General features: G+C 41.4%; 1 protein-coding gene across 4 annotated transcripts in view; it reads left to right on the top strand.

The window, feature by feature from the left end:
• NOL4 (nucleolar protein 4) overlaps positions 1–23626 on the top strand; it is a 201352-nt gene extending 177726 nt beyond the window's left edge. For all 4 annotated transcript variants that reach the window (XM_056333150.1, XM_056333152.1, XM_056333151.1 and 1 more), the window contains 3 exons: positions 8773–8953; positions 12996–13076; positions 21678–23626. In XM_056333150.1, coding sequence (XP_056189125.1) covers positions 8773–8953; positions 12996–13076; positions 21678–21871 — 456 coding nt within the window. In that variant the 3' untranslated portion in view covers positions 21872–23626. The remainder of the gene's footprint in view (positions 1–8772; positions 8954–12995; positions 13077–21677) is intronic.
• Positions 23627–27969: the final 4343 nt, after the last annotated feature.

Consider the following 27969-nt stretch of genomic DNA (forward strand, 5'->3'; position numbering starts at 1 on the left):
CTGGCAGTAACATGTTCAATACAGTTGCATCTGCATGCTAGGAGCACTTTTTTATATAATGTTACATCAATGCCAGAAAATTCTCTGCTGAGACCAGTGCGCTCTCCATGTAATGATGAGATGATAGACAGAAGCAAGGAGAGAGTGGTACACGGTATGCACTACTGGGTCACAGGGCAGGGAATGGCAGCAATCTCCGCATGTTTAAGAAGTGGACACCTTCTAGACCCTGCAATGGGAACCAAGAATCCCATGGCTCATCTTCCTTTAAACACCGTGCTCTGTGCAGCCGCTTACCCTGGCAGCTGCTTCTCTGTACAGGAGTCAGAAAACTGTGCTGAGACTGAAGTCTATGTAATGATGAGATGATAGACTCACAGATAAAACATAAATGTTCAGCTTAGCTGGAATACCCAGCTCCAACTGAGCTACAAATTGAGTAGTATGTCACACAAGAACAGGCTTTCTCATTTTTTTATGTACTTGATTTAAGTAAGTAAAAGTGAAGAAAATAATGCAGAAAGGGGTAGAGGAAAACATGGTCTAGGTCAGATGACAGAGGGTGGGAAACAGAAAGCTGTGCAGTCCTCCAGCTATACCTTACAAGAGGAGAAATAGTGTACGTGCTTGAGGACAGCAGTTATGGCGTCTTGATTTCACTGCTAAGTCCACCCCTGAATTATCAAAACAATCTAAAGAATAACTGGCATGAGTTCTGTGATGTTATTTGAACTTGATTTTGTGTTTTATTTTAGTCAGCTTGCTCATATTCACTCTTAGTACTTCTGGGAAAAACCTCAGGGGTCTTTCTGCTGGTTGTGCATAGGCCTCATCCATAATTCTAGTGCCTTATTCTCCGACAAAGACCTGGAATGCTGTTTATGAAGGACAACTAAACTTAAAGGGGAAGGAATCTGTCCAGGGGTGCAATTATTTTTTACATCTTTTCATCTTGGTGATTTTGGACAACAGGTTGTGGGACTGTCAACGGAGGCATCATTTTAAAGAATACTGTGGCTAGCCTGAGAGATGGAGGAAATGCCCAGGTATAGATATATATAAAAGTAGATATGTATATCAAAATAGATATAGATATAAAATATATATTGGTCTTGGAAAGTTATCAAAGAATAACTTTACCACTCAGATAAAATATGTCTGTGGTATGTTTCAAGTATTTTCCTAAACAGATTGTAAAGATTGTAGCAATTCAGTTTTTAGGTTTCAGCTCTGTGCCTTGTGTGATGAGCTGAAATCTCAGGTAGATGTTAATTTTGGATTAATAATATAGGGATGGAAAAATTTGTAGAACTTTATTCAAAATAGCTTTGAGGTATGAAAGCACAATTCAGCATGGCAAACAAGTCACATGAATTAACTTTTCTGTGCACAATTTCATCAGGGAACCTGTAGCAAATGCTTGGCTTTTCTCATTGTGAGTACTGAAACTCTGGGGGCTTCAACTGAAGATCTGGCTTTTGCTCATTGTGTTGTAAAAGAAATAAGGCTTTTTAGGGGAGGGAGTAACTTTTACTAGATCAGCCCTTGAGCACACAAGTTCTTCTCCTGGTCTAGGAGAAAGTATTGTATTACTTTTTTTCTACAAACCTTACCTTGCCTCCATGCTTAGATCACAGCTGTAAGAGCACCTCCTACAATATTAAAAGACGTCGTCCTTTTAAAGGACTATAAATGTCCAGTATGTAAATATTAAGGTCGGCCAATGCAAAGGACTACTCTGAAGCTTCATTTGGATTTCAAACTCAGTGAATTATGTAGGTCTGTTTCATTTCATTCAGGCCTTCCTAGCCTTGAACAGGTTTTATTTAGTGAGCAGTATCCCAACACAAACCTCAGCAACTGGAGAGGGGAGAAAGAATGTGCAATGGAAACCCAAACTAAAAGGAAAACTCACACCCATCATTTGCAGAAATACCATTTCCACCATTGCTAAGCACACTGAGTCAACAGCCTTTTTGCAGTGTTAAAGGAAAATTAAGCCTACTGTGATGTGCCAAAATAATGTTTAGCTGTCTAGGCTTCCAGGATATTGGTCATAAAATTAAAAGCTGGGTCAAACACTAGAGAATTAATTTAATGTAATTAAAGCTAATAAAAGATTCAGAGTTCTGTCAGAACAATGTGTGTCATCCCAGCAGTTAGTAGTATCATCACTTATTAAGATTACCTGACACTTGCCTTTATAATGCTAGGTATGCAGTTTGGTGATAATTTCATGACCTTCAGCCCCCAGGGATTACATGTACTGTTCTGTATGTCTTCCGTTTGCTGAACTCTTTCAGAGAAAACTTCAGCCATTTTCAAGAATGAGGAAAATATTGTCCTGTAAGGGCAGTTCAAGTCTTAAATGTATTTACTATTAAAAAAAAAAAAAAAAAAAAAAAAGTGGCTCTGTGTTTGGTCTTGACAATATAGTGGTGTCATTTATGCCAAGGATGTGACACTGGATGCACATGCTTACACAGTCAAAACATTTTAGTTGCTAAATTCTCAGGTTATTCAAATTTCAGTGAGTGTGACTAGGATCTCAGTGCAGAATGGAGGGGAGGAGTGTTGGGGCTGTGAACCATGGCAGGAGCAGACATAACAAGGGATGAAGGGAAAGTGAGATTATGAGATGGGGTTGGGTGAGGAAGTGAGTATCTGAGGCTGGCTATGTGAAGGAAAATGGTTAGGTGAATTAAAGAACTAGTGGTGGAAGAGGATCAGATATTACTAGCAGAAAAATAATGTGTGTTGAAAACAGGAGCTACCCTGGCTGATAGTGGAACCTGGCTTTGCTCCCTGTGGGACAGGATTTTGGGATTAGGAGTCTGAGGAGGGAGAGGAAATCTCAGATGGGACCATCAGTGGATGTGACACTGATTAAATACAAACTAGGAAATGAATGGGCTTGAGTTGTGGAAGCTGCTCAGCTCTCAGGCATCAAGAGACTTGTTTGTAAAGGAGGGACAGGAATTTGCTAGGCAAGATGACAAACTGAGATGGAGGGTGGAAGGTGAAACTGGAGAAGCAAGGAGGATGGGATAAGGAGTCAGGGATTTTGAAGAGACAGTGTGAAATAAGTTTGAAGACACAGAGAACAAGGTATACATGATCAGGTCATGGGCAGGGTAATGTCAGTGATCTCCGGGCCCTGCAATGGCAGCCAGGAATCCTGTGGCTCATCTTGCTTTAAACAGCTTGCTCCATGCAGACAATGATGGCTGCTTACCCTGGCAGCTGCTTCTCTGCGCAAGAGCTGAGATGGGCAGAGAGCTCTCAGCCCCACAACCCCTGCAGATTCAGCAGAATGCTCTGTGATGAAACTTATGAGTTTCTTCCCATTATTTTAAAAATAAAGTTAGACAAAAGGAACCCATTATTTTATTGTGGTTGCAGAACTCAAGTGCTTTACATATTAGGTAATGCTAGCTTAAGGTTGCCTTTGTTGCCAGAATCTCACCATCTGAAAAGCAGTGATAAAAGTTCTATCTAACAGAAGTGTTGTGAAGATTAATTGTGTACGCTTTGGAAAGTGCTACATGGTTTTATCAAGTGTTTCTATTTATTTTAGTTTTGATTCAAAAATCATAGAAATAAATTGGTGAGTTCCAAATGATAAAAATATATGAAACATCATTTCCTTTCTTCTAAAGCCATACTACAAGCTATTGAGGCTAAAACCAAATTTAAAACACGTGAATGCAGGTTTTAAATTTTTCATCTGAATGAATTTTTCTTCCTATGCTGAAAAAAAATAGAGGACCATATGCAAATATTGGGTCCCTGGCTTGCCTATTTGTTTGAAGACTAATTTACATTTGAGTTTTCCTAACCTCAAAGTGGTATTCTATGAGAAGTGTTTATTGACAAGAACAAAAAAATCCACATCTTTCAGTTTAACATATTAAAAAAGACAGTATCAAGAAACATGAGATAAAAATGTGTTTGCCTTTTTATCTCTTTTCTAATTGAGTGTGGGAAACATCACCTTGATGTAGGGTCAGTTAAAAGCTGTCAGTCTCAGAATTGTTAATTTGTCAGTCTAGTACTTCATTAAAGCATTAGTTAAATGCATGTTGCTATCTTTGCCATTTTTGGAACATTACCATTTATATTCTTGTTGCAGGAGTTTTGTTAGCTTTATGGTCAGCTCGCATTGTCCATGTGAGTTGGTTTGCATGCACGCTCCCTTTTGGGATTTATATTTACATGTTAACAATGCTTGTTGCTGACAGTGGAGCCAAGGCAATAGCACTGCTCTCTCTTAATGGGAATACACAGAATTTCTGACATGCGTATATATAGGATCAAAACTCAATGCAGCCCAGATTTGCCAGGCTTTTTATTTTAACAAGCTATTACTTCTTTTTGTATTATTTTGGTGTTGGTGAAGGAGACAGGGGAAATAAAGGAGCAATGGCATTGTTAGACTTGCTTCCACAAAGGATAGACTTTTTGAAAACAAATGTGTATGCTGTGCCTCTGCTGGCATGGGGAACAGGAGGCTGGGGTGCTGCTGGTGAGCCTGGCTCTTTGTACCACAATCATGACATTCTGCACTAGCATCTGTGTTACTGTGGATGGTATTTCCTTTTAAACTATTCGTTAGCTGCTCAGAATAACAGTGAGAGCAGAGCAGGGTTTCTTCAATGTACAGGTTATGCAGTAGTTCATGAAATAATTTCTTGGTCTGTTGTGTCCTTAGAGAGTTACTTAATTGCTTTGATTAAAAATCAAAGAAATTGCATCTATCTGCTCTTTTAAGGACAATATTGTGTTCTCCTCATACAGACCTGGCCATAAAACTGAAACGTAGATACTCTGGTATATACGAAGTTGAGGATCACAGTATGTACTTCATGCTTCCACTTTTTCCAGTGAACAGATAACTTTGTCTTTTTAGCATGCTTTTGTCCCGAAAAGATATTTTTGCATTTCTATGATTTCGATCATTTTCAAGATTATATGCTCAAGACTTAAATTACTTCTCCAAAATAAATTCAGAAGATAAATGTTGTTAGAAGGATGACTTATTTCCATTGCCATATACAAAATGAAGGTGGTATAAGTCAAATTCTAGATGGACAAATATATTATCTGCATCTTGTTTGTACTTCTTACTAAAGGTAAGTTATAAATAGTTTTAAAATGTTTAGTTAATACCTTTCAAGTTTTATAATTTTTTAATTAATTACAACAGTGTGTGTTCCAGGTAGTTAGGTCAGACATATTAATAAATGGTTAGTTAATTGTTACTGATTATTATGAAATTAAAATCATTTTCAATAACATTTTAAATAAATTATTAAGTCTTTCCTGTGTAAACATAATACAGGGAGAAACAAGAAGTGCTAAATGACTAACAATATTAAAATATCTGAGTTCTGGAACACCGCTATGTTTGTTTTATTTCTACATTAGTTTAAAAGCAAAGGCAATTAAGATGAAAGGAAAGAAGAGAGTAAATCTATGCAGAATAAATCTCAGGTGTACAAAAGTGAATATATTAATGTTCTCTCTCCTCAAGAAAAAAGAGAGCCTGGCTTCTTTATCCTTGGTGTGTCTGCAGAGAAAAAGGACAGAGTTTTGTCTTTTGAAGCACAAAACATTCCTGAAAAATGCTTAAATCCCAGGGGAATATATGAGAGGTAACACCTTAACTCCTTGGGACCAGGCTAATGGTTCATAATCCTACAGTAGGGCTGACACCTGAGCCTGCTCAGAAAATGCTTGCCAGAAGTCCTGCCCTGCTTCTGCATTTAGTCATCCTGAAGCACCAAGCTAAGCACTTGGATGAGACCTACATTTTAGGTCTGAAATGTATGGCAACTTATTCATTATTTAGGTACAAGTGATCGGTCTGCTCTTTAAAAATAGATGTAATATTTAGAGGAAGCCACCTTTTGTATGGTGGCCAAGAGACTGGAACTCATACACAGAATCAGGACTCCTGGGCTCAGCATCCTCCTCAACCCCTTTCACCCCTCCAAGAAGTGCCTTCCCTAGCAGGACACCTGGGCTACAAGTCCAGCCCCAGCCTATGGCATGCCACAGTGTTGCACAGGGCTGCGATTAGTTTGATCCAAAGACACCCCTGGCAGCACAGCCCCAGCCTTGGATTCCCGACCTCAGAGCAGCTTGTGAGTTTTGTGTTAGAGAGTAGCTGGAAGGGAGCAGGGCTGGAAGCCTCCCAGGACAGCACTTCTCTGAAAGGGAACTGAGTCACGCTCCCTTTTTGTTTGCTATCTCTGTAGCTATGTGTCTCTCTAACTATGAATTGTACATTTCTTTCCACACAGTGGCACAGCTTCAGCTACAACTCCCACCACAGTTTTGCTTTGAGCCTGGTTGCTAGGAGATGGCAGCTCTGAGTTCAGGTCCCCTCCTCACCACAGCTAGCAAAGACCTTGCATCCCAAATTTTCCACCCTTTCACTGTGTATTGCAACAAGGAGGCAGAACTTGGATCTCCCACTTGGCCTCGTGCTCTAACACACGGGCTAGTACGCACCAAGGTGCATCAAGCACCCTTGCTGTGCTCTACTAGAAGCTCAGGGCATCAGCTTTGCAAGAAACTCAGTTAGGTTTTCAGTGCACTGACTAGAGAGGCTTTGGAGGACATGTAAATTCAGGGACAGCAAATCTGTGGGATCCAGACAATCAGCATAAGGAAACAGGCCCTGAAGATACTCTGCTCAGCTATAGCAGTTAATCCCCTTTGCAGTGTACATCTTGAACACAGTCCAGTCCTTGATAAATTTGCAGAAGATCCTTTACTGATCTTTGTGAGAATAAAATGAGGGTCTGAGCAAGTCTATGGCAGGAAGTATAATCTAGTTTTAGACAGAAGGATACAGAACATCTCAGCCTTGAGAGTACTAAAGATTTGGATGATGGGTTAAGCTTTGTTGCCAAGATAGAACTTTGCTGTATAGCTTACGAATATTTTCTCAGAGAAAATAATATGTTTTCTTCTATAAGAGACAGAAATGACCTTTGGAGATAAAAGGTAAATTATATTGAAGTTGAATTCCTGGCAGAAATGCATTGCAATTTTGGCCCTTTGTTTAAGCCTGTTATTACTTAAGAAAATATATAAGAGACCAGTTTGGCCAACTCTCTTAAAAATGCAAAGCTTTGCCTCTGCTCATATTAGTGCCCAAGAGGCCCCATTCTGATTGTTTATGGAATTAATTATCTGATGGTTCAGTGTTCTGTATTAAATATTAAAATTTCTGTTAATAATATATATACCTTCTTCTGAGTCATCTCAGTTGTGCCCAAGCCTTTTACCAATAAATATCTGCAAGACAGGGATAGCTGCATCTCAAAAAAGTTGGTAGTGTCTTATTTGAGAGGTGGAACCAATGACTGCTCCTGATGCAAACAGGAAAGCTGCTTCAGAACCCTTTTTGCTTTAAACAGAGACTGGAGACTATTTGAACTATTTGATGCCTCTGTGCTGGTATATACATTCTGATTTTTAAGTAAATACTGTAAAAAAGGTTTGAGATATTTTATAGTATTCTTAATAAGTTCGGTATTTTTAGCAACTGTAAAAGGGTTGTGCAGGAGAGAGAGGCATAAAATGGACAAAAACTTACACAAAGGGGAGACAATTCTAACAGATCACTTTTCAGTTAACTACTCTGAAAAGACATTCTCATCTCTGTTTTTTTACATACCGATTTTCTGTAGATCCATTTTATTTGAAATCAAGGAAATATATTTTCATCAGATAAGAGTGCAAAATCAGGCCCATCTACATGTTAAAAGAAATAAAGTTCAAATACATTTGCAGACTACATCAGAAATTCTGGCACTCAGGTCCCTGTGGTAGGCTGAGCAGTCACACACTGGTAGTTTTTCTTGTTTCCAACTAGTAAAACACATTAAATCTTCTCTTAATGCTTTTCTTTTTTTCACCTGTGTCATTACTAAAGTTGCCACAGGGGTGTTCTGTGATCATGAGTGTAGGTCAGGTGCTCTAAGCAGTGGCTATGGTAAGTGCAGGTGGGGAAAAATACACTTTCACCTGAGACATGATCTCCCTTAGAGGAAAATTGGAGGGCCGTTGTGCTAAATCCTGTTAAATATTATGCAAGCATCTAAGAGGCAAACAGGGAGCACTGAAGGGAACTCATGGTGTACAGTCACTGCTCATACACAGATAACATGCTTTCAAGTCACATTTGTAGAGGGAGGCATCCTTACCACTTGGCCCTTGTGTGGATGGACACTCACTCAGCCCTTTGCAAACATAGGAAATAATGCTTAATTCCATTCCTCTATTCCTTCTGTCATTTCTGAGGCTGATATATCAAAGTAAGTAGTTGGTGCATTCTGTATTGGTTTGTCTTATTTAGAAAGATATGATTCTCTGGCTCAGAAGAGTCACTCCTGTACTCAAAAAATAATGGCTTTTTTCTATCCTTTCCCACGCTGTTTCTGGACAGAGTTGGGTTTTGCAGAAGACTGTGAGCATTTCAGGGTGAGAGGATGCAGCTTCTCCTTTGAGAAACAGTATGGTTGGCTTCTGGAGCACAAATAAATGAATATCCTCAGATTTTTAGGAAACCTGTATTCTTGCTTTTTTCCATTGTTTCTATTCAGCTGCTATTTGGTCAATCAGAAACACATCTGTGCTTGTTTAACACGTATTAGAGTTTTCTGAAAGCAATAGATGTGGAGTCTTAACAATGGAAATGATCTCTCTTGTGCAAGGTAAAATGAAACGGTAATTCAAAACCTTTCCTTGTTTTTGCAGGATGAGGCTGCTCCAGCTGACAAGCAGTACAAACAGGAGCCAGCCCAGGTCACTTACTCAACATCGGCCGTTTCCAGTACACAGGAGGTGTTGTACATCAATGGCAATGGGACCTACAGTTACCATAGTTACAGAGGGCTTGGAGGTGGGCTGCTAAATCTCAACGATGCTTCTAGCAGTGGTGAGTTTCCGTACAAAATGTGCCTGTGTGTATATGTGCACATGTGTATGTTTCCCCCTGCTGTACAGAAAGCCGGTCCAAGGGGTTCAATACCCATAGGCTATTACCAGATAATGAGCAGGAATACAATCCCGCAAACAGCTACTGCTGAGCAAAATACTTGCTCACGGCATGCTAGTCTCCTTTCAGTTTCAAGGGACTAATACACCATAGGGCGAGAGTGAACCTGAAGTCTCTAACAAAGCTGAGTAAAAAAATGCCAGGTTACATCTTCAGTCAATTTGCATTTTTGAGGACCTACCCTGTCATTATTGCCCTCACCTATACTGGTCACAAAATGAGGCCATTAGTATCTTTATGGCTGGAGTTTGAAAACACTGAACTCTATATTTTGTAACACAAATGAATTAGCCTAGATTTCTCACAGGTTTTCTCTAACTACTTTAATTCACTGCAGATAAGGATCTGGCATAGCAAGTGTTAAATGAGAAATCAGCATACCCTTCTATAAACTAAAACCGATGCAGGTAACTATGTGTCACCATGAGGTTGTATGCCACTGAAAAAAAACAGTGGTGTCATTTATTTACGCAACATTCCTTCCTACATTAGCAAGCTTTTGTAACAAACAAATGTAAGCAAATGCTATTGTTTCAGATAGTCCCCTGTGTTGATTTCATACAAATTTCAGAGCAAAGGAAAAGGTTTTCCCATTCTGGTAACAAGGGTATTGTCTGTCTGTCAGAGAAAAGTGATTACTTTGGAAACCTGAAGGTCTCTTGCCTGCAAAAATGGTATTTTAAGAATGTCTCAGAGGACAGAGAAATCCTTGTGGGTTTTGTCCTGGCTGATCCCTCTCTGGCTGAGGAGAGTGCTGCTTCAAGTACATGGGCTGACTCAGGCAAGATGGTATTTGTTCAGCTACAGCCTCTATATTCAATGTGCAAAGCAATTTTCAAAATGTGATCAGGGCTGCAAGTAGTTATTGGTATGTGGTGTCCCGGTGACCTTCAGTCATGTCTGCTTCCTCACACCCCACACCCAAAATCCTCGAAGGTCTGTGAACGATTTGCATTAAGTTTTCAAAATGCTTTAAAAAGGTAATATTTTCATTGTCAAAAGTGTTTGACTTAGAGTGAATGATGATTACAATTGTTTCCATATGCATGAAAAACATATGTGAGGTACTGAATATGATGTCTGACCAAATATTTTCATAAGAGTAAAAGAGGCTGTGGAAATTTGGTTTCTTGTGAAAATGCACAAGGACTTTACAATCATCTTTTACATTGTGGCCAGAGAAGATCTGAGCCAGTTCCCACTGCAAACAGTTGACATTTGCTCTTTCACCCAAGATTAAACTCCCCTTGTGTTATTTGTCAGCAGAAGCCATTAGAATTGTCCTGTTTTACATAATCTTAAACTGTGAAGAATCACAACTGTTTTGTGTACTTGTTCTTCCCTTCAAACCTCTTGTAATAGGATACATTTTCATAATTCCTATTTCTCTGTGAATTGTGGGATTTAGGCAAAAGTATTCTATGTCACTTCAGCATGCAATTTTTAAAAATATGAGGTACAAATTCAACATCATAAATTAGTGCTGATTTCTGATTAGAAGCAACATTTTCTTTGTACCTTTAACACAGAGTGCTCCAGTGTTTTTTCATAATTAAAGCTCAGAATGGGTTTTGAAGGACAAGCAGTGTTTATTAAGGAACTGTCAGATGATTCCCTGACACAGCCAGGGAACTGTGCAGCGCACTGCATTTCCCTGTGTAGCATTGCTGGGGTGAAGAGGCCAGTGGATGCTTACAGTTTGCATGCTGACATATCATAGAATCATATGCTCAAATATTTCTTCTTCCTTGCCTTTCCCTACTTGCACTGGAAAATCTTGTCTTTTTGTCCTCTTACTTTGTAAGACTAGTAAAACATTGCACATCTCCCAGTTGGTTATGCATAGTTGGAGGGTTCTGCAAAGGTGTCTGTCTTCTCCATGGGCATCCTACAGGATCCAAAGCACGTAAGTTCCATGAACTGAAAGTCTGTGTGCCAGCACTTGGAAACCAGTTGTTGATGCTAAAAATCTAGCTGGCTGCTGCTTTGTGACCCACCTGCTGCTTTAGGAAGATCATTAGCTAAGTTGTGGAAAGGCAAGTCTATCAATTTCTTAGCTTCACTGACATGAAAGCGAGCAGTAGCCAACCTAATTATCTCTTGGCTATTGAGGGTAAAGTGTTCTGGCTCCATTAGCTGGTTTCCCTTCAGGAGAAACGGGAGGACTCGGAGGCCAGTTCTTTGGGATCTGTCAGTCCTCTCTGATATGCTCATGGATATTTGCTTTTTCATTTGTAGACTAAGAGGAGTGCGTGGAGTTGCAGTTGAGAGGGGTAATGATTTCCCTCCTGACAGACCTCACAGGACAGTTGTTTGCAATTGTTACACTTTCAAGGACTCTTTTTTCCAAACATATGCAAGGCTGTTACAATGGTTAATGAGTTTCCTCTCTGGAGAACAGGATATTTGCTTGCAAGTTATTCTCGGGACCTAAGAAGTAATTTAAGGATGCATTTCCTTTTCAATTTAGTAACCCATCAAATGTTCTTGCAACATTTACAAATGTTCATCTAGTGTAAAAATATATGTACAGCTCAGTCAGGATGTGTGTATAAACAAATACAGTGTGGTTTTGTATATCTGCTAAAACAGAAAAAAGGAGAAGTTGCAAAACAACTCACTGCTCGAATACCTATTTCTGGACCTTTCCCCACAGTAATATAATGTGTCCAATTAGCTCTCCTATCTACTAGTCCAACTGATGCATGTATTTGTATGCTGTAACTCATTTAATTTGGTTATTTCCTCCCCTATAAAAGTCATCCTTACTCCGATCCCAGCCTGCCGACTTGGGTATCTGCTCACCTAACTGCTTGGTGGCTCTGGCTTAGGGACTTCTCTGTGCCTGCTGTTGCAGTGCTTCCCTCCTCAGCCTGTCCTTCTACATGGCTAATTACAAAACCATAATGAGCTTTTTACACAACTGCATGGGGCAAACTTTCATGCAACTTTTCAATATGAGCAAGCAGAATGCAACAGTTTGTACAGTGACTCCTTCTTTATTGTAGGCAGGAAAAAAACAGCAGAAAAGGCTTGGGCTTACAGCACCAAGGTCTATTTTCCCTTTGCTTTTAAACCCTTTAGGCCAAGCCAGCTTGGCTGGAAAGCTTCACCCCATCACCAAGCAATCTGTGGGTTGACAGAGCCTCTGTCAGCCTGTACATGGGCTGGGGAGAAGCCTTTGGGGATGTTGTCCTTGATTCTTGTAGGTGTAAGAAAAGGGATGCTCTTTGAGAATGGTGGATTTCCACGTTCTCTTTTTTAAGGCTAATGCAGTTCCTGCTACAGAACTGAACAGAGAATCTCAGAGGTGGGGTAGCCCAGTGGGTATAAACAAAATTTGCTTGCCAGCTCCTAGTCAGCCACAAAGGCTTCAGCTGGCTCCAATCCATCACACCTGGGCTGAGCCTGGAGGGATGCCCAGCTTGAGAGCAGGAGGGCGAGGACAGGAGACAGGCTGCTCTTTTGGGAGCAAAATCTCTTGGTGCTGGCAGAAGCTGTTGAAGTCCCTGCATGCTGCTGAGCCCCTCCTGACAGAGTGGGATTGCCCTGTCTCCCAACATGTTTCTGTCCAGTGGGTCGCTGTCTGCCCTCTCCTGATGACTGTCAGCTGTCAGAACTCTCTAAAGCCAGGGCGGGCTTGTCAGAGCTTTACTGTCCACAGCCACTTCATTTTCTGAGGTCTGTTTTCCCCAAGAGATGTGGAGAGTGTTTCTGCTGCCATTGCTGGAATTCCTGGAGTTGATTTGAGGCTGTTTCTTCTGCATCGTTGCCTGGTTTTCTAGGTAGAAATGTCAGTCGTTTCCTTTTGTGTGTGTGAAAAGAGAGGGTGTTTCAGACTCTATGCAGACTGGCCATGCAGGACATGCCCTTGTGTCATGGTAAGACAAAGCAGCTGTTGTGTCTCCATTTCTCTACACAGATCTGCAGCCTACCTCCACCACAGCTACAACTCAGCACTGCATCCCAGGCACCACAAACGTCCAGTCCCCTTCCAGCTCAGGTGAGTCCTTCTGTTGAATCTGAACATGTTCACACCACAAACAGATCCTGAGCCCTGGCAGACTTCTCTTTCAGCCTCCTCTCCTACAGGCGGGCCTGCAGACCAGGACAAATGGCCCCATGGTCCAGTTGGTAGCTGCTAGACCCCTGCCACACTGCTCACCTCTCCCTGCTACTGCCTTCCAGAGGTCCAGAAGGGCTGCACTCTCCCAGCTGTTCCCTGCTTTAGCCAAGTCTCTTACCCACATGCCAGTCAGCCTTCCTGGTCCTTTTGCCTCCTGGTCCTTTGGGTGGTGCAGACCTGCTAAAGATGGTGGGGTATCTGGGGGAAGCTCCTGGAGCTGATGCTGTTGAGCCCCAATGATCAGCATGGTTGTGCTGCTCTGGGGCAGGGAGAGGAGGGCCAAGCACTCTTGTCCACTTTGGCATGTGACAGTAGGGAGGGTGCCTCATTTCCACACCCTCAAATCTGGTGAAGCTGTAACCTTCTGTAAAATCTTGGCATTGGCATGATCAGTAGAGGCTTCTTGGCAGTAAACTAGGTTAAAAAAAATGCCCAGCTGAGAATATCCAGTATGTAGCTAATTCTTAAAAGTGCTGACTGGGTTACCCACAGCATGGCTGGCCATGATGTGTAGGGGATTTTTGCTGTGGTTGCTCTCTCCAGCTCTTCTTTACATGTCTACTCTTGCACAGATTTCTGTGCTCTCACTGCTACCCTGATGACATCAAAGTGGAGAAAGAGGTAAAAGACAAATCAGCTTGTCTCTAACACAGCTGGAGCGTGGGGCATGAGTAGACACAGAGCAAGAGTGATAGGGTTAGAAACCTGAGACAGTGTGTTAGCCCTGTTTAAAAAAGTCAAAATATGGGATTGGGAGAGGTTGAATGGTTTGACCTGTGCTGTGGCAAAGGTAGGAATTTCTCACTGGGAAATTGTGGCTGAATTCTATATTAAGATCATCCCCATGTTCCTGTTCCCCCTTCCTCTTCCTCGTCATCTTACTGGATACATGGCATGTGCAAGTATTAGTCTGCTCCCACCATAGGAATAGGGGTGGAATGTCTGCAGATATATTGGGCAGTATCCTACTTTCTACCTTTGCACAAAGCTCAGGAGACAGCCATTAAGGCAAGACAGGTGTATGCCACATAATTAATCTCCTGTGGTGGACAGGAAACATTACTGGATAACTTCACATAATCATTTCATCACAAACCAGTGTGTTTGCTGACTGGTGAAAATGCATGATGTTCAGTGGCTATAGGCATTTCTGTGTTTTCACATCTTTTTCCTCAGGCAACACAGCAGTTTTTTCTGCTAAGCTAGCTGAAGGTCTGTTTTCCAGAGGGAAAGGCATAGAAGGGAGAAAGAAGCTTAAAAGGTCCAATTCATTAGTCCCTTTTTCTTGATCGGAGATCTGGCTTTTGAAACAATAGTTTTAGGCACATCTGCTCTCTGAAGGCAGGAGGAAAAGAAACACTGACAGATGCATAATATCACAATAAAACATTCTTGCAGTAATAAATACATCTGATTTGGAAAAAGTAGCATATTTTGATAGTTGTTTATATTTAGTTTTATTGGAGTATATGAGTATCCAGTACACACTCACTTCTAAAGCTACTCATGGGGAAAAAAGGGACAGAGGGGAATAAGTGCAATAGAAAAGATACACAAGAGCGATTTCAAAGCATGGACAAATGTATTTTTCTATAAATAAGTGCCACTGCTTTTTACATCTTCACTGATGAAAAAGATTGCTTAACCATTGTTAAAATGTAGAAGCATGTGCTTAAGCACATATTTTAAAAAATAATTTTGTTATTTTAAAATATCATCTGCAATAGTTATAACCATTTTGAAAGTCATTGACACATATATTATTCTTTCAGTAGTTGTTAATTATAAGATTGGTAGCTGCCCAGTGACAGCATACAATTCTTAAGGGATTTTTGCTGAGACAGTTGACAGTGTCTAAGCAATCAGTAACAGCACATCTACATCTGACCCATATTTTGGAATTTGATATAAATCATGTTGCTAATGAGTAGAGCATGAGGCAATAACTATTTCCATTTAAGTCTTGCAATTTACAGAAAAGCCATTTGTCCAGCAGTGTATTTAATGGCAGATATTCCTAGCAGCTAATTTGATAAATGATTGTCTAGCACGTGAAGAGTGGGTTTTCAGCGTTCTCATATTCAGCTGGATGTGGTTCCAACAAGAACAGTTCCACCTCGTAGAGGAAATTAGGTCTATGTAACTGGACTGAGGTGGTAAATAGAAAAATATTCTTGTGTTAAAGTGTAAGTCAGTCAGGTGTCCTCAGCAAGAGGCAGACGAACGACACTTCTGTCTTCTGAAAGAGTATAAAAGAAAGGATCTGTCCCAGCAATTTGTTTAACCCACTGCTTAAGAGAATGTTGTGCTGTTATAAAAACATGGGAGGTGACAATTGTGAGTTATAATAGTACACACCAAGAGAAATACCTAGTCAAGATTTTTAATTGTTCCGAAGTACTCCAGGATAGGAAGCAGTATGCTAAAATGTGCAGTGTCACCTTGGAGGAACCTGACACTGCAAAATTAATTGCAAAAATACTCAAATTTTCCTCTATATGAGGATGCACTTGTTCCTGTGAAGACTGGCAACTTAATAAATAATACTAAATACACTAAGGAAATAGTTCTATTTAAAGTTAGCGTAGTTATTAAAAAAAATCATGGTGAAGCTGTTCAGCTTTCTCCAGATTTAGTCATCTGTAGTAATGGCTTCTGGGGACAGCGGTACACGAAGCTTAACCAGCTATTTAAAGCCTTGAGAATATCTGTGATTTATTTGTCTGGTTAAAGAAATGCGGTGGATATTTATAAGTAAGATTTAGGTTCCTGTGCTTCAGTAGCTGATTTGCATAAAATCACAGAGGAAAAATCTACACGATAAGATAAAGATGCATTTATTTCTTATTTTCTGAACGACCAGGTATGATAAGGAAGCTACAGATAAGTTATAGCCTTTTTAGCATATAGCAGCCTGGACAAATTTTAAGAATCAATAATACTGTCAGTGAGTGTCTATCATAGCTATTAAAAGTGGAGACTAATATAATACATCGTGGAGCTAGTCTCTGAGCGAGGTATTCTTCCAGATAAAAAACTTTGGCTGTCATAGGCAAGCTTTGGAGGTGAGGTTATGTATGTCACATAACATAATTAAAAGAACTAAAATCCTTATCCCCACATCAGGTGTGGCTTGTTCTCTTTCTGTTCAGCTCGCTGGCAGCACATGCAGCTTCCCTTCCTGAAAAGGCACAAGCATACTCGCTGTCCTAAACTACAGACATGAACACTTTCTGTGTTTGTGTATTTCTTTGCTTTTTTGCTCAGGAGGCTTTTCTTTGAGGGCAAGGAAGACAGCACTGTGACTTAAGTAGAAGGAAGAAGTTTGGGAAGTGAAGCAAAATCTTATTTTCCTAGTATATAGAGTTTTTTTAAAAAAATTGAGTAGTTTGAAGTAGCTGGGGTAAGTTAAAATCCAGTATTTCTAATTTCCTTTGTATCCAAGGGCTCTGTATATAACGCAAGTCCCCCAGACCAAGAGGATTTCTGGGTCCTGATGGTTTCTTGTGTAATGCAGACTGCAGATTTGCACTTGCATGGAACTTTATTTCCAGTTCCTTCAGTATTTCAAAATTATATATCCTGAAGCGTTAAAAAAACTTCCCTCATGATAGTTAATCTGGACATATAGGAGTACAGGGCCAGATCTTTAGTTTGTGTAAATCACTGTGACCCTATGGACTTGTGAGGAGTTACACTGATTTATGCTCGCTGGACATCTGTTCTCCTAGTTTTCCTTTCAGAGCAGTGCTTTTAATTTGTTTTTACTCATCGTTTTTTGTAAGGGAAACCTCAGAGGTGTGAGCAAGCGCATTTCTATGTATTTTCTACTTATGAGTGAAATAAACTTAGTATCTTATTCAGTCACTTAAAAATCTGGATTACCAATGAGAAAACCCCTTCAGTTTTATTGCAGAAAAAGATGTGCTCTGCCACAGAAGCTCTGTTATGCTATATATTGTGTGTGTGGTTTTGGCTGTCACATGAATGAGAGTCAAGGAAAGAACATAAAAGTTAAAGTAGGTTCATATGGAGCACAATGCCCTCAATATGTCAGTGGTAGCTTTTTCACTACTGACCCAATAAATACAGAAGTCTTTAATGGCTTCTTACAACCATTCAGTCCAGCTGGCTTTATGATTTGTATACCCTCCTTCTCTGTGCTGGGTTAAGATTTTACTTAGAAATATCCTCTGAGCTTCTTCACACTGTGATCGTTTCCCTGCAGCGTGCAGTCACACTGAAACAAATTCACTGAGCTAATTGTCCTTTATTTATCCTTTGTACGCTGGAAGTTACTTAAAAGTCAGTTCATTTATGCCAGTGTAAAGCTGGATAATACAGTTGTAAGGCTAAGTGCTGTCATGCTAGTTGCATAGTAGGAAGTAAGATGTAATAGGACCCTTTCTGTTCAAGTAGTTTCTTTTCATAGTCCCAGCTCTGCCTTCATTCACGCAAGGGGAGATTTTCATTAACTTCAGTGTGGGGACATGGCGATCTCCACGTTCTTTGTGGTCTCAGTTGTATCTCTGCATAAGCATAAAAGAAAGACAAATAAATAAGGTTTATGACCAGATCTTCAGCTTCTGAAAATCAGTACATCTCTTTCCATTAGTGCTTAAGATAATGAGTCTGGGTTTGAATCTTGTGATTCTGGTGGGATTATTTAAGAGAACATCTAAAGTATGAATTGGTGTGTTTTGTATTCCAAAATTTAATATGCTAAATTAAAATTATTCCACTCTCTTTAGGAAGCGAGGGCCATCCAGTGAGCCAATGCTGAGATAGCCTTGGCATTGACATACATTGTCCAGATGAAAGTGAAAGGTGACATTTTTCTCATAGGAAAGCAAGATACATTGACTTGGGTAACTTGATCCCAATTTCCAGGAGAGTATTAAGATTAAGATCAGGCTAGTCTGATCTTCTGCCTTCCAGAAGTACAGATTTACTACAGGCCACCTGATCAGGAAGAGGAACTCAGTGAGGCCTTTCCAGACAGTTGGAGGTAGCCTCACGATCACAGGCCCTGGTTCTCACTGGAGACTTCAACCACCCTGATACCTGCTGAAAAAACAACACAGCTAGGCACGCATGGTCCAGGAGGTTCCTGCAGAGCATTGGTGCAACTTTTTGACACAGGTGGTAGAGGAGCCACCAAAGCGAGGTGTGCTGCTGGACCTTGTACTGACAAAGCAGGACTGGCTGGGGATGTGAAGGTTGGGGGCAGCCTTGGTGGAATTCAGGATCCTGAATGGAGGAAGCATGGCAATAAGTAGGATTGCAACCCTGGAATTCAGGAGAGCTAACTTTGGCTTCTTCAAGGACCTATTTAGAGGAATTGTATGGGTTAGGGCTCTAGAAGGTAGAGGGGTCCAAGAGAGCTGGCTAACATTCAAGCATCGCTTCCTCCAAGCTCAAGATAGGTGCACCTCTATGAGTAAGAAATCAAACAGAGAGGGCAGAGTACCTGCATGGATGAGCAAGGAGCTTCTGGTAAAACTCGGAAGAAGGAAGTTTACAGAATGTGGAAAAAGGGACAGGCTGCTTGGGAGGAATACAGGAATGTTGTCAGAACATGCAGAGATGCGATGGGGAAGGCTAATATCCATCTGGAATTAAATCTGGTGGGGGGTGTCAAGGACAACAAGAAGGGCTTCTTCAAGTACATCAGTAGAAGAAGGATGACTAGGGAAAATGTGGGTCCACTGCTGAATGAGGTGGGTGCCTTGGTGACGAAGAATACAGAGAAGGTCGAGTTACTGAATGCTTTCTTTGCTTCGGTCTTTATATCAAGGCTACCCCTCAGGAATTCAGACTCTGGAGGCAAAAGAGAAAGTCTGGAGAAAGGAAGGCTATCCCTTGGTTGAAGAGGATGAGGTTAGGGATCACTTAAGCAAACCTGACACCCACAGATCCATGGACCCCCAATGGGATGCACCCCTGAGTGCTGAGGGAGCTGGCAGATGTTACTGCTGAGCAGCTCTCCATCAACTTTGAAAGGTCATGGAGGACAGGAGAGTTACCTGAGGACTCAAGGAAAGCCAATGTCACCCCAGTCTTCAAAAAGGGCAAGAAGGACCCAGGAAACCACAGGCCAGTCAGCCTCACCTCCATCCCTGGAAAGGTCATGGAACAGCACATCCTTGCTGTCATCTCTAAGCATGTGGAGGAAAAGAAAGTTGTCAGGAGTAGTCAACATGGATTTGCCAAGGGTAAATCATGCCTGACCAACCTAACAGCCTTCTGTGATGGAATGGCTGGCTGGGTAGATGAGGGGACAGCAGTGGGTGTTGTCTGCCTTGACCTCAGCAAGGCTTTTGACACTGTCTCCCCTCATAGGTGAACTCAGGCAGTGTGGTTTAGATGGGTGGACAGTGGGGTGGGTTGAGAACTGGCTGAATGGCAGAGCTCAGAGGGCTGTGATCAGCCGCACAGAGTCTAGCTGGAGGCCTGTAGCTGGCGGTGTGCCCCAGGGGTCAGTGCTGGGTCCAGTCCTGTTCAGCTTATTCATCAGTGACCTGGATGAAGGGACAGTGTGCCCTCAGCAAGGTTGCTGATGATACAAAACTGGGAGGAGTGGCTGATACCCCAGGAGGCTGCGCTGCCATTCAGCGAGGCCTGGACATGCTGGAGAGCTGGGCAGAGAGGAACCTCATGAAGTAAGTGTGAGGTCCTGCACCTGGGGAGGAACAACCCCACGCACCAGTACAGGCTGGGGGTGACCTGCTGGGAGGCAGCTCTGTGGAGAAGGACCTGGGAGTCCTGGTGGACAGCAAGCTGGCCATGAGCCAGCAGTGTGCCCTGGTGGCCAAGAGGGCCAATGGGATCCTGGGGTGCATCAGGAGAAGCGTGGCCAGCAGGTGGAAGGAGGTTGTCCTCCCCCTCTGCTCTGCCCTGGTGAGGCCATGTCTGGAGTGCTGTGTCCAGTTCTGGGCTCCCCAGTTCAGGAGAGACAGGGAACAACTAGAGAGGGATACAAAGATGGTTAGGGTACTGGAGCATCTCCCTTGTGAGGAAAGGCTGAGGGAGCTGGGGCTGTTCAGCCTGGAGAGGAGAAGACTGAGAGGGGGCCTTATCAATGTCTGCAAATATTTTAAGGGTGAGTGTCAAGAGGACGGGGCCAGGCTCTTTTCAGTGGTGCCCAGCGACAGGACAAGGGGCAACAGGCACGAACTGCAGCACAGGCAGCTCCATCTGAGTATGCTCTTTACTTTGGGGTTGGCAGAGCCCTGGCACAGGCTGCCCAGGGAGGCTGTGGAGTCTCCTTCCCTGGACACATTCAAAATGCACCAGGGTGTGACTCTGTGCAACCTGCTCTAGGAGAACCTACCTTAGCAGGGGGTTGCACTAGATGACTTCCAGAGATGCCTTCCAAACCTGACCATTCTGTGATTTGCTACACTGTCAAAATGAATGAATAATGTTCTTCCAGATTTGCACGTAATAAACTGCTTGATAAGTATACTTGTCATCTGTGTTCTAGTGTGTCTAAAAAAAGTCCTCAGTCCAATTCTACCTGTCCAGATTACGCTCCAGGAAGAAACATCTCATCAAAGCACCATACATCTTAGCTGATTAATAACTATGGCCAAATGACCAGGGAAATTCCACACAAAGCCAAACTTAATGATGGCAGATGGTTTTGCTGATCATGGTAACATGCAGACCACCCTCAGGAATGCTGTCTTCTGCATGCAGCATACATGGTCTCGAGAATATTCTTTGATGAAAAGTGCTAAGCATATTGCTGTAAGCCAAGGCAACATAGTGATTGCTGCAGATTCTCTATTCAGTGTTCAGGCCTCACAAGATCCTTGCAGTATATTGCCAGCTGTATGCAGCCCCCACAGATGATAGTGAATTCCTCAATGTAGCAGCCAGATTGTCACAGCCTAATCTCATTCATGACTAGCTATTTATGCAAGTGATTACATGGTATCAGGGCTAGTCAAGTGAATGACTATTTATCTACATCTGTAAGGGATTCACAATCTGGCCACATGCTGATTTAAGCATAAAATGCGAAAATAGATATCTAGAGAACATAAGTTTTCTATTCTTTGATAAAAACTGCAAATGTGCAGAATGCCATGAAGCCTACGATGGCAGCTGGAGCTGGGGGAGGCACAGATGAATCTTCTGCCTGCTCACCAGGATCAGATCCCAGGGCAGTGTTGGGGTGCAGGTGGCTTACACTGTATGGATACGCCCTAGAGGGTGATTTTCTACTGGCGGTGGAGTTGCCCCTCATGTAGTGTAAATAGAACTTGAAGGGTGTCTTTCATATATAAATATAAATCACTGTGGTTCCTGGCAGGGCAACTGGTAACTGAACAGTTATTGCTTGTTTCTGCTACTTCTCATTGGCACTCAGCTGAGAGCAGATTTTATTACTCTGCATTTGTGGCTGCAGACCTGTGAAAGGTCTCTTGCCGCAGATCTGAAGCTTCTTTTCTTTTCTTTTGTTACCTGCAGGTCCAACAGATCTCAGTATGAAGAGGCAGTTAGCAACCAGCTCTGGATCCTCCAGTAGTTCAAGCTCTAGACCCCAGCTGAGTCCAACTGAAATAAATGCAGTGAGGCAGCTTGTGGCAGGGTATCGAGAATCAGCCGCGTTTTTATTGCGTTCTGCAGATGAACTGGAAAACCTTATTTTGCAGCAGAACTGAGTCATGTAACCTTCACACTGGCCTGGTCTTATCTCAGAGTTTCCACTAATGACATTTTGATTTCCCAGAGCACACACTTCAGTTACTGCACAGTCTTTTAGGAGAGTTAATTACCATAATGCCACACTGTTCTTGATCCATAAAGTGATGTGTTAAGGTGCTTCAAGTGAACTTCGACCTCTGGTATTTCCGAGGTACTTTACTGTGTCCAGCCTATTGCTTTTGTTTTAGTGTGTCAGCATAAATATCGAAAAAGTGGCTAGAAATTAACTCGTTCTAACAAGTGGAGGAAACAGAAGATGCTGTGATGGTTTTAAAAAAAATGGTTCAAGATCCAAGTGCAATATTAGTGGAATGTGATACTGACTCATTGGACTTAAAGCTGCAGTATATGGCAAAACGTTGCCAAATGTCCTGTTGCTACAGGGCACAATTACAATTAAAAGGATCTTGTATTTTAAAAAAATGTAATTTTTATAAAAAAACAAAACAAAAGATTTTTGTTTTCATTCAAGATTTTTCATTGTTACTTTGGTAAACTTTTTCACTTGTCCTGAAAATGTTTTGAGGAGGTATTTTAAGTCCCCCCTTCCTCTCTTGAACCCCTGACTGTGCCCTTCTCCCCAACTTCATATTCTTTCTACAACGAGTAACTCTTGATGCTGGATAATTCTTCCCCCATGTACTGTAAATTGTCATGTATGGAATACTTTCCAAAGGAAGCATGCATTTCCTGCATTCATACCATTCTCAGCTCCATTCTGTAATATATTGCAGCTTTATTAGCAATTAATAAAGAGTTGAGGGTTTTTTAAAAAAGACATATCATTGAGAAAAAAAAAAAGATAAAATTGATTTCTTATGGTGAGCTCATCTAACTCCATGATCACTGCTGCTGTCCTATACAAGTCCCTCTAGTTGTGATTGGATGTAGATGATGAATGTTAAGAGGTTGCAAGTGACAATCTGAAAATTTGCACTCTTGTGTGTATTTATTTTTTGTTTCCTTAATTTAAACAAAATTCTTACCGAGGAGGTAATTGACACTTCTGGTATGATTTGTATAATTCCCAGGCCTAGCTAAAACCTGTACAAAACTGTAAATGGATGCAGCTGCAACTATAATAAAACACTTCTCTCCCCTTCCCCACTCTTCCCAACCCCTCTATTTCTTATTTTATAATATTGATTACACATTAATGGTGTTTTCTTTGTGCACTACAGCAGGCTTATTTTTAAGTATATAGAAAAAAAGTACTTTAGTTTATGCTTACTGTACTATCTGTTCTGTTGTTTAGCTTTTGTTGAATAACAAGTTTCTTGTGCATTCCTAAATTTGCCTTATTTCATGTACAAAATTTTATGTAATTCTGTTTTTGACAATGAGTTTAAGGCATCAGTGATATTTTATATCTACTTGTTACATATAGTTTTCCAAGTAATGACTGTGATTGTGACCAAGTAATGTGCACTTTTTCTTGTAACTGTGGACATTGCTATGCTTTTTTTTCTCTAGTGTTTCTAGAATTACTGTTGCTTACAATTATGTAAAAGAAAAAGAACTTTTGTGATACTGTTGGTGAATATTAATGTGAAAAAGCCTATGAAATATGAGTATTTTGGAGGTACATAGATACACAAACATCTCTAAGTTGTGGACTGATGTTCACATATTTAAATGAGAATTCAAAACCTGAGGGCTGGAATCATTTCCTCTGTTTTGTTTGGGTTAATAAACAGATTTCTGTGTTTAAATACATGATTGTGAAACATTATAACATTTACATTTACATAGCATTTAAAGCTATAAATCTTACTGTCTTTAAACAGGAAAAAGGGCCTTCCAGTCCAATTCATGCAGACACCCAAACCTAATTTCTCAAAATTATCAAGTAAATCCAGTAGGCCAATCTAGCTGGAGCTTTGTATTAATGAAGCATTTCCTCAATAAGAGCAGAAGTGGGTGGTCCATAAATCATGAGATCCGATTCACTAGCATGTTATAATTTTAAGTTGGCTGGAGGCCACCATTTTGCCACTTTATTTTTAAAAATCTATTGGATGTCTTTTTAAAGTCACTTATTCCTGGATATGAGAATATCTTTGCAAATCCTTACTAGCTGCTACCCATCACTTGAGAGGTGCATTTGCTCCTAACATCTTCTCACCATGCTTCTGAAACCCTATGGCTTGTCTCTACCACAGGTGTGTGGTTGCCTCAGCATTTGTCTCACCAGGCATTCAAAAGCCTTAGAAATCAAGTGCCTTTTTCCTCTCTTCCACTTTCAAGTGTCTACAGCACCTTCTGTCTGTGCATGCCAAGAGGGGATGAAGCAGGTACCTTGTGCCAGGTCACTACCTTGGCCTCATCAGAAGAAGAAGTCTGGCATACATCTTCCACAGAGAAGTAGTGACAACTATGCCTACATTTCAAAGTTTCCTTAGTCCTGTTGTCCAGGACACTGTGCTACAAAGTGCCAGCTAAGCAGCAACCAGCAGTTTGTCCAAGAGGCTGTTTGTCAGCCGGGAATCTTCTCAGCTGGGCAGCCTCGCTGCTTTTCAAGCTGTCTTGCTAAATGCAGGTAAGGTCAGGAGGCTAGAGGATGAGGCGGTAAGAGATTAACTTCTGTGTTCTACCTTCTGACTCCTCTTTTCTCTCCCTCAATTGCTTCTTCTCTTGAAAGAGAAGTAGGGAAGTTGGGGTTCACCATATGACCTTCAAGGCCTATGGCTGATCTCCCCTTTTCCCTGCTCCCCCCCCAGCCTACTTTGATAGTTGTCCAAGTATATCTCCTACAGCACACACAACCTGTTCTTCTGGCTACCTTCTCTGAAATATTTAGGGCCATCTTCAACTGTAGGAGCGATTAACATCCCTCTCTAAAGGCTCAGACCGGTACTTCGCTTTCAGTCCTCAAATGGTTTATCTGTGCCAAATTTCAGGAGGCTGATGGGGTTTTTACTCTATAGCTGTTTCCACCTCTTAAGTACTGGGTTTATTCATCTCTTCTTTGCAACAGCCATCGATTCAACTACAGTTTTAACTTCCTCTGCTTCTAAGAGGGTACTGAAATTTGGACCCATCCTGTGAAGGAGGGATCATAAATCTCGGTCCACTTCTATGTGAGAAAATCTACATCCAAGCACTGCAATTAAATTTGCACTCTTGGATCTAATGTATGTCCCAGAGCCACCTACTCTCTGCTGGCTTTGAACCTCCTAGAGGAGTAAAGGTGCAGGTGGAGAAGATACTACTCCAGCTATAGACCGAGTCAAGTATCCAGAAATAACTTCAGCGTTATTTCTTTCTCTTTTCCCTATCTTCTGTAATCAATGGCGTGTCACCTTAGCTGTTAGGATTTATTTTTTTTTTAATATTGCTGTTAGGATAAGGCCAGTCCCTTCCAGCTTGGGCATTCGCCTGAGTATGGCTGCTTGAGGCTGCCTTCAGAAAAGCATTATCCTTATATCTAATATCTTTATTAACTAGTACTTCAAGTTAATGGATGCCTCACTACAGAACCCTATCAGTGCAGACTGGCAGGTGCTGGTCTTGAGACAGCCTCATGTCTTCCCAACTGTTCTGGAGTTTCCTTGGAAGTGGTCCTGTAAGACCTTCAGTTTTCATGGGGTTTCTGGAAAGGGAGGGATGGTGGGAGAGTATCATGTAATGTCCCTAAATTCCCATGCAGAATTAAGTACCAAACATTATCATGGTCTCAGTGGGTTGAGTCTCTTTAGGCTTACTTCCACACTGGGAAGATGTCATTTACCCATTCTTCTCTCCTCTCTCCCTGATTTCCAGGGTAGTTTTCATTGGTAGGAGAAGCAACTGTGGGTAATATCTATAGATGCAACCTCACATTGTGGGAGTGGACAAGCTGACCAGCTTAGCAACTAACCAGATTTGTTTACTGCTTTTGATGTCAGCTGGGAAACTGGACTCAGAACACATGAAAAGAGATCTGGAGCCTAAAGTTTCTATCCAGATTGGCACCTTGCTGCCTGCCACCAGAGAACACCAACATATCAGCCATGATGAGTATCAAAAGCTACAGAAAGACAATGCATAAGTAAGCAAGAATTTGTCAATTCAAAAGCTGCCCATCCTGTGTGGAGAATGAGTTTTCTGGATGAGGAAAAGCAGATGAATATGTACATGAACATAACTATAAAACTAATTGGAAAACAGAGTCAACCTGAAGGGACTGGATGTTCCTGCTGCAATGACCCGAGTCCCTGCTGAATACAGTTTAAATGGAGGTAAGTTTTGTTGGTAAAACTCCATTAAATAAGGAACAATTTCATTTCTGTCCAGTTCCTAGCACTGTGTTAAAAAAATCCCATAAATTTTTTAAAACCTCTCTGAATTTCTCTTTGAGTGGCTTGTGAGGCATTCATAAGGAAGCTGTGTTTTTCTATATAAAGAAAAGCTGATCTTAGTAGATCATGGAGTCAGGATGATCTAGCCCTAACTCCAACCACTATTGAAAAAGTTACCAGCACATGAAAAAGAATTGTAAAATAAAGGCAGAAATCAAGCAATGCCACACAGATAGTTGCAAGAGTAAGCATGTAAGAATCTAAAATGGCTGTACTGGACAAGACTGTTCACAGCCATCTATTCTGTTGCTGGTAATAAATAAAACAGATAAAGATGTAGCAGATAGAGCAGACCAGAAGGACAGAACAAGCATATAGCAATGCTCTCTAAATAGACATCCATGGTCTACGACAGTTTGAGGCTGCAGTGGGTTGCCCCTGGCTGGCAACTAACCCCACGCCGTCACTCGCTCACTCCCCACAGCAGCACAGAGGGAGAATCGGAAGGCAAAAGCGAGGGGGGAAAAGTGGGTCAAGTTTAATAAATGAAGACTGATAAAAGAAAAAGCGATGCAAAGGCAATCAGTCACCACCTCCCACCAGCAGACTGATGCCCAGCCGGTCCCCGAGCAATGGCTACTTTGGACACACACCCCACCCCAACTGCCCCCCATGTTTTTTTGCCAAGAATGACATCGTATGGTACGGTATGTCATAAAAAAAGAGCAGGCACAAAAGGCAAATGAGTAGCTTGAGGCCATGCCATCTGTGAATGCCCAAGCCAGGTGTGCTGACTCCTTTCCAGTGTCATGCCCCAGTAAAGCACACTCCAGATGTGCCAAGTGCAGCACATAAAGTCCAAAATTCAGATTCTATTTTTCTGCTAAGCTGTCCTCTGGACTGGATCAAATGTTGAGGAAGAGCTTGTAGAAATGTTTTTTTCACTCTAACCCAAATAACCTGCTTAAATCTCTTTTTCACCACTGAAAAAAAGAGCACAAAGGAGCTGGAAAGGCTGTAAAATTAATAACTGCTTTATGAATAGAAACTTTAATTTGTGCCACCTAATTCAGTTAATTTCTCCAAGTGTGGAGTAAGATATTTTATGCAAAGTTTTTTTGTTCCCATTTCTAATAATGCCTGGAAACACAATGGGAAAGAGTTCTAATTATTGTGACTATAAATTTAAAATTTGTTTTGTAAGTACACCTTTGCCATAGTATGCCAACTATAGAATTACAGTGTAAGGAGAGCTGGGAGAGGGATCTGGGCTACCAATTGCACGTAGATAGGATTGTCCTCTTTTTCCCTGAGAGTCTAGGCAACCGTCAACTCAGGAGGGGGGGTTGATCACAGTAGCTAATTAGAAGAAACAGTGTTGCTGAATTTTCAAGGTTTTCTAGTAAATAATTTTAATTTGGGTTTCTCCTAATGCTCCCCTGGAAACGTAAATCAGATAATTTTTCCCACAAGGCTGCTGTTTTGTTATTGTACGGTTGCTAATCAGTTCTTAGTGCCGGTTTGTTTTTTATACTCAGTCACAACACAGTGAAGCACTCATAGGAGGAAAAGCACTGAGAAAACCTGGAAAAATAGAAAGGATAACTATTATTAATTTTTCAAGCATGTCTGTTTAACTATTTTAAATTATTTTTATTTGTGGTTGCAAACCCAGAGTGCCTTAGCAACACAAGCTTGACCTATTTATTTCCTCTCATATTCTGTTGCAGGGAGGGAAGGATTTGCTATGTGGAGGAATAGCTTCTAGCTGAAAA

Source organism: Falco biarmicus, chromosome 3 (assembly GCF_023638135.1).
Source record: "Falco biarmicus isolate bFalBia1 chromosome 3, bFalBia1.pri, whole genome shotgun sequence".
Classification (NCBI taxonomy): Eukaryota; Metazoa; Chordata; class Aves; order Falconiformes; family Falconidae; genus Falco; species Falco biarmicus.